Source organism: Hylaeus volcanicus, chromosome 2 (genome assembly GCF_026283585.1).
Source record: "Hylaeus volcanicus isolate JK05 chromosome 2, UHH_iyHylVolc1.0_haploid, whole genome shotgun sequence".
In the NCBI taxonomy this organism is placed as follows: Eukaryota; Metazoa; Arthropoda; class Insecta; order Hymenoptera; family Colletidae; genus Hylaeus; species Hylaeus volcanicus.
In genome coordinates this window covers 21,736,626-21,744,476 of record NC_071977.1, presented here as the reverse complement: position 1 = coordinate 21,744,476, position 7,851 = coordinate 21,736,626, and the positions used below count along the sequence as shown (strand labels likewise).

Sequence of the window (7,851 nt, the reverse complement as noted above, 5' to 3'; positions counted from 1 at the left end):
TTACTGAACTTCATACAGATAAACTGTAATAGCCATCAGGTTAAGAATTCAGAAGGCTGGTAATGTAACGTAGCAATGTAACGAGTAAATATTTTTAATTAAGCTACACATAAATATTTGAATAAAAAGGCACAGAATCGATTTCTACCCCTAATGAAATTTGCCCAGGTCTCTGGTAGACTTAATAATTCGTGACACATTCTGCGAATAAAAATGCAGTAAAAATGAAACGTTCCCGCGTCTGCAGAGCACTTTCAAGATTAAAAAAAAAAAAGAATAAAATAAAAATAAAAGAAAAGAAAGAAACATTCCACGGGAGGAAGATGGAACGACAACTCAGCGCGAGTGGCTTGACAGAGCAAAAGTGAAAGACCTACTTCCGAAAAAAGGAATGCGCCCTGTCCCCGCCTTGGCGACGATGCTCGGTCCGCCGAGGTAAACAACCGGAAGTGCGTCGAAGAAGCTTGAATGCGGGGCTAGGGCTAATATGGGGGCATCCTTTGTTTCCGCTTTACGACCTTTGACCTTCAGGTGGTGAAATCCCCCGCAGATGAACAACGCTCGCATCATCCAGCAGATCACGATTCGCATGTCTCTGTTTTAATTTTTCCAAGCGTTTTTAAAAAGTTCAAGCTTTCAGCCGCCTCTTTGCGAGAGAGTTTTCTATCCCGCGATCAATAATTGTTTTTGCAAGCTGTTAAAACCGCGTTCTGAAATTGCAGAGCACACGGATTGGTTCGAGCGTTTTGCTAAAATTTCTTCGAAAGCTTTTTTTTCTAACACCTTGCACACTCAAAATGATCACAGTCGTATCAATCTCGTTTACATACAGTGGGTGCAGAATGTATTCGTGCACCGATCAATTTTCCAAACAAACTTTTGTGTGAAATTGTAGTTTCTTAACTTTCTTTTTTTATAATCAATGATATTTTACATATTCTCGAAAGTCTCTAAGATAGATATAGCCCAAACAACATTTACTAGTTACTATTATAATTTGTGAAATTAACAAAAGAATGCGAAAAGTCGGTAAAAGTATAGAAGCAATAAGTATTTGTACGATTCTTATGACGAACCATTTACAGTAGAGTTTGTAACGTAAACACATTAGTTTATTGCTCCGTACGAATTAGAAAACATCAAATTTCCAGTAAAGTACTTTTAAAAAAGGCTCTAATAGAGGAATGGAAAAAGATCGCACTTTGAATAACTAATAATATATTTAATTTAATGCTTAGGAGAGTTACAATAATTATGAAATCAAAAGGAAATCCTACAAAGGAAGTATTATATACTTATAAATTAATGTATTAGATTGTCCAGAAAGTTCGTGCCAATTTCTAAGAAACATTCAAAAACATGTTTGAATTGTAATATATATTTATTGAATTACATAGGTGCCATTTTGTTCCATAACCTTTCCACCTTTTAAGGGATGTATATATATGTTATTTGTTTTCAATCATTTCGATATATTCAGACCTGTACCACCTACCAAAAATCGACATGGACTTCGATTCGGACATCCCAATAAATTTCTATCGATTAATTCTTTTTTTCTTGTTAATTACGCAACTTACATAAATAGCTATTTTTTTATGCTCTATCTATTCTAGATATTTCCGAGAATATGTAGAATGTCATTGTTTATAAAAAATAAGTTAATAAACTACAATTTTACATGGTTTTTTTGGAAATTGATCGGTGTACGAATACATTCTACATCCACTGTAAATATTTACGAGACGATATGTATCAACATCTTGCACCGAATTTACTGTTCCGTTAATGTTTAGTTAATCGACATACATTAATATTAAAATATATATATATGTACATAATGATTTGAAGCTTACGCATTACGCAATGCAAAATACAAAGACCATTTCACACGGTGGAAGCAAAGAATTAAATAAGCAATTATAAACCAGCTAATTACGATTCGTTTGATTGATTTTGGTAATCGATACTCTACTGTATCTAGTGTAACGAGACTACAGGGATGAAAACTGTTTATTGCGAATGAAAAAGCTGTCTGACGATAAGCAATTGATGTAACATACAAACGAAGCGTATCATGAATTGCGTTCGATAGTTGTGTTAATATTAAATACACTGAATACACTGAATTTCGAATTCAGTTAGGTTACCTCCTAACTTTCTTAAATACTTTCTTAAATTTATTCTTTAATTCGTACGAAATAGTTAGTAGTTTAGAAATGGGTTGATTATAATTGCACGTAGCGTGAATAGAATGGTTTCTCGACAAAAATAATTCGAAACTGTGGAATAAATTTTTTCTTCGCGAAGCTCCATTTGTATTTAGAAGCCAAACGACTGCTCTTGATGGACAGCTGATATACAAGGTACATGTAATACGTGACGTAACTTCCAGAGTGAATTTAGTATCAGTACAAGGACATACTGAATAAATTAAAACAATGTAGGAATATTTGTTACCACGTGTTTCTTTACACGGTGGTCCAATTCTTTTGGTTTTTATTGTATTTTGGAATCTATGCAAGCAATCAAGAAAGTGTTTATCAGATCTAGTAGCATGTATTAATAGTTTGTTTTATATTATAATTCTAGATCATTCTGTCTAGTATTTGTTCGAATTAACAAGTTAAGTGTGTCATTTTCAGTGTGACTCCAACAGGAAATTTACATTAATTATAAATACTCATCTAGAAAATATTCTGTTAGTAAAAAACCCAAAGTTGGAAGAATGAAATTGTATTTTTCCTATTTTCGACTCACTATCTATAATTACCTATAATTGCCAATGACTCGATGATTGTCAAGGAACTAATTGTTAGACCATTTATAGTTTTGAGAAATGTATAATACAAGCAAAATATGTTTCACTCGTATTCCCCTACACTTTTTAAACACAAAAATTCGTATGTATATACAATTTTTTAAATATAAATATTGAGCTCTGTTTGTACATGAAATTGTTTGCTTGAATGACATTACATAACTTCTAAATGGAGAAGCATTATTTAATTCGTAGAGAATAATTCCATTTCACATTTTCGATTCATTTCATCGCAAAGAATAGACTTCGTTGACATTCTATGTCTCCACCACAAAAAAATATTTACCATATTTAATTTGCAATATCTTCGTCAAAATATAATTCATAAAATATCGCAACCTTCGATAGACTTGTGCAACATTAATTCGAAGAAGAGCCGATTCGCATCTTTGATCTTGAATACATAAAGATCCCTCGGCAAAATACGAACACCGTGAAAGCAAAATAACAGTAGCCGACATACTCGCTAACCGCTTTATTCGTTAACTTTAACAGAACGTTCCAAGAACTAGAAAAGCAATTTTCTACGCTAATCAGATATACTACTTTAGATATTCTACTTTAGACATTACATGTACGTTATTATCGCGACTAAGTCACCGTCTGTCAAAGTAGCTTTTAAAAGTTGCATACAATCGTACGAACTTCGCGCTGTATTGATGAATTATTTATCAGAAACTATGAAGAACCATCTGACGGTGCCACATGTAAGAAACCCGTTTTATTGATCATCGTATGAATAAATGAAGCTGTCGTGTGAATTTTCTGCCTTGCGCCTCGACCTTTACCGTATGTTGCTTTTCATTTTTCCCCGAGGTTACGATTTCTTCCGATCAAACGCGCAACAACTAGGTTAACAAAATAACTCGCTCGCGGATTCTAACGCGTATAGAATTATAAACGATAATGTTTGATGATAAATGAAACGCAACTTGTTCGAAAGTCACCTTGGAATTATATTCTTTCATGGATTACTACTTGAACAATTCATTAAGGGGGTATCCTGAATTAGGAGGTCTAGAAAAAGCGATTTTTCGTGAATTTTTTTAAGATGAAAAGAAATAATTAATTCTATCAAACTTTTTATCCTATTTTCATACATATTTGAGTAGTCTGTAGAAATTTTTTCAACAAGAAATATTGAAATTGAGTCGACTGTGACGCACATTTGTAGAACACCTCACAATTAAAACCTCCTATCGGCGGGAAAGATGCAGGTCGTAATTTTGGTTTGGTACAAAAAAAACCAAAAGAAATTTTCATTTTCATACATTTTTCTTCTATGTGAACTAAGAAAAACCCGCAAAAATGGTGAAATGTGAAATTACTGCGAGTTTGGAAAAAAGAGCGAGTTCTGTGTGAGAAAAAAAAATAACCAACTTGATAAAAAAGTTTAGGGTTCAGTTTAAAAAGTTAAGTTCAAGTTTAGTTTAACTTGATAAAAAGAAAAAAGGGTTTAATTGTGAGGTGTTCTACAAATGTGCGTCACAGTTGACTCAATTTCAATATTTCTTGTTGAAAAAATTTCTACAGACTACTCAAATATGTATGAAAATAGGATAAAAAGTTCGATAGAATTAATTATTCTCTTCCATCTTAAAAAAATTCACGAAAATCCGCTTTTTTTAGACCTCCTAATTCAGGATACTCCCTTAAGAACTGATATCTACTAGGGACCATGATAATTTTAAATAGAAAACGAAACAACATTGTTCATAGAATCGTGTTGAAAATGCAACATGAACGGAATTGGGTACATTTACCTAACAAAAAACGAAAAAAAAAAAAAGAAAGGAAGAATGGATTGATAGATTCTGAATATATGCGTCCAATGTTTAATCGAAAATACAACTCGAATTATTTCTGAAATAATTATATATAAAATTTCAAGGGACTAATTATGCGAACCGTATGTCGAGTCTAAAAATGTATAAACAATAAAATCAATATTCTACTTCTACTAATAAATATTTAATAATTAAAACTACACGTGCGAAGCAAAAGCGAGTTGAATCGCGAAGCGACCACAATTTCATGCAAACTAATAATCAATATTGGACTGAAATTTCACTATTTTTTTTTTTCTGGTTCGTGAAAAGTTTTACCTTAATTACCGTTTACATGTGAATATATCGAGGATAGTTATACGTCGCATTACTTGATAAAAAAGGTTAAATAAACCAGTTATTAGAAATTTTATTATAGGCTATATGATAAGAGTAAGTAATTTATATTATCTGCATTATCAGTTTTCTTTATCTGTATCTTGAATTTCGTAAATAATTATAGTGGTTTTGTGACTTAATTTTAAGGTATCTAGAAGTAAAAATGACGAGAGCTGTTGCTCATGCTTTAGTTGTGAATTCCAGGATTACTGTTATTTCAGTATGGGTTAATGTGTACCATTATTTTGATACTGAATATTACTTTCATTAATATTTTCAACTTTCAATTTCTTTAATCTTAGGATGACTTGTGTCAAATTTTTGCCTTAGAATTTCGAATTAGCTGCATTTCTTGTGTAAACAAGAAAAAAATAGTGCTATTTGTAAATAACGTTGATACACTTTCACTTGTATTAAATAGTAATCGATTATTTTATCTAATCAATACCACGAATTTTTGCCTTAGAATTTCGAATTAGCTGCATTTCTTGTGTAAATAAGAAAAAAATAATGCTATTCGTAAATAATGTTGATACATTTTCACTTGTAACAAATACTGATTATTTTACCTAATCAATACCACATAAAGAGATTGTAGAATTTTTCTGGAATCTAAATTGATTTTAACTATAATTTAGCAATCTTATCAATAAAATTCGAATGCCTGTTTGCCTATTTGTGTCCAATATTGACTGCAATAAATCATACTAGCCGCAAATATAAATTTTTTTAGTGTTTCTCACAATCACAATCGAATCGGATAAAGTCAGCCGTAAATAATGTAGAAATGCCTTCGGGTCAATCGAAACTTCAGAAATCCATTCAGGGTTAAGAAATCTTGTAGCGTTTCTATTGACCCGATTTCAGCTGAAGAGTATCACAGACAGTGACGCGTTAAACTTTCATGGGACCAATAACTAAAAAAGAAATATATAAAACATTTCTTAATTCAATCTCATTTCATCGAGACCCTAAAACAAATTACGTCCTATCTGATACTAATTTTCGCTATATTATTTCATTTTATTTGTTGTGTGTCATTTTCAACAGAAATTACCGATAGATTAACCTTTATAGTCCAAGAAACTTCTAACATATTTTAGAATACTTCCAGCAGATTTTCTTGGGAAAATTGCATTTAAATAAAAATGTCCAAATACAGCAAAAGAGTTATAAATATTTTGGTATGCTTTAACACGATTACTAATTGCTTTAAAAAAGAAAGAAACCTTCTTCAGAGAACCCATACAGCTTTTTTTCTTCCACGATTGTCTAGGTTCAAAAACAAAATTCACACGGTGAAGGTATAATGCAATTAAATTAATTTACGCCCATTTCATTAAATAAATTAAAAATGGAAAGGAATACCTTATATTCTAATTATTTCGATATAAAACATTATTTTATTTTAAAAAGTTTAACGCTTAAAAGAAAAAGAAATATTAATACAAGGTAGTTTTTCATAGCTATCAAGGCATAAGCTGCGGCAAGACACATTATAATAATTCACTCTTTGTAAAATGTGAAATAATATCTAATTCATTAGGACCACTCCCTTAGGTATCAATGCACCAATTATACAAGAAAATAAATATTAATATTTATATCTCTTTAAACTAACAAGAGAACAGATCCAACTGTCTGTCTCCGATTTTGATGAAACTTGGTGGGTACGTTAACTAGGTGAAAATAAGGGATACGTATTTTTTTTATAGCTGCCCAATCGCAAGTTTAGGGGTTGAAATCACCCCTTAAAGTTCCAGCAGAAAAATGCTATCTCGAAAACTACAATAGATACAAGAAATCTTCTTAGAGAAAAGTTTCATGGTTTCATGAGGTAAGACACAAAGTGGTCACAGATTTTGTAAAATGTAATTTGTTTATAACAAAAAAAAATGTTTGTTACGTTATTTAAGAGATAGAAAAATTTATATAACGACAAAAATGAACGGAAATTGCTTACCGAATCCATTAATATATAATACGATACATTTGTCTCCTACTTTTTCAACCCCTAAACTTGCGATTGGGCAGCTATAAAAAAAATACGTATCCCTTATTTTCACCTGCTTAATGTACCCACCAAGTTTCATCAAAATCGGAGACGGACAGTTGGATATGTTCCCTTGTAAGTATCTCGAATGTAAAACCTAATTCATCCTACATTATGTAAATCCAATTGCACTGAATTTTTGAAAGGTTAACTTTGGAGGGCCCCCTCCTATGAGAATCTTACAGACGATTGCAGTTTTTTTATGTACAGGATCACGCGTCACCGACCGCAGCGATAAAAGGTATCATTGACTCGAAATTAAACGCAAGTGTTGCACTTCCTGCGACGACGAAAGAAGTCGGAACGAAGGTAAATCATAGTAACCTCGATAGATCTGTAAGAAAACGCACGTTGAATTCCTCGGATCAGGCGTTCCGTAGGTAGACGCACGCGAACTACTTGTCTGACGCATACTTTCTCCCGGTACTTATTCTTTTTATCGTATCCTCGTTCGTTTCTTTTCCGCGGTCATTCACGCTCTCTCCCCACCGAGATCTTCAATCGTTTCAAGTATGCGTTCATGAAATGAAATTCTTCAACGGACTTCCGCTATTTAGCGTCGCCTCCGCTCTTGCTTCGCCGTTGCTAGATCTCGAGGAATTTATTTCTCCAGATGGAGATTCCCGACGCGTTCAACTTTCTTCCTTAGGACGAAACTAAACTCGACGACACAATAAACGCACGTCATGCTCAAGTTCAAGGCAAAATGTGATACCAATGCGATAAGAGCAAGAACCTTGTGAAAATTAATTACTGCAGCGTTCGTTTTTTTGTTCAAAATTAAACCTGAGGTGATCTACAATCTTCCTAAG

At 32.5% G+C, this 7,851-nt stretch overlaps 1 protein-coding gene across 2 annotated transcripts in view; it reads right to left on the bottom strand.

The window, feature by feature from the left end:
* LOC128884795 (lysophosphatidylcholine acyltransferase-like) overlaps positions 1-7,851 on the bottom strand; it is a 48,966-nt gene that overhangs the window by 15,954 nt on the left and 25,161 nt on the right. Inside the window, exon 3 of one of the 2 annotated variants that reach the window (XM_054138433.1) lies at positions 378-595. The exons of the other annotated variant lie outside the window; for it this stretch is intronic. Coding sequence (XP_053994408.1) covers positions 378-595 — 218 coding nt within the window. The remainder of the gene's footprint in view (positions 1-377; positions 596-7,851) is intronic. 2 annotated transcript variants of the gene reach the window in all.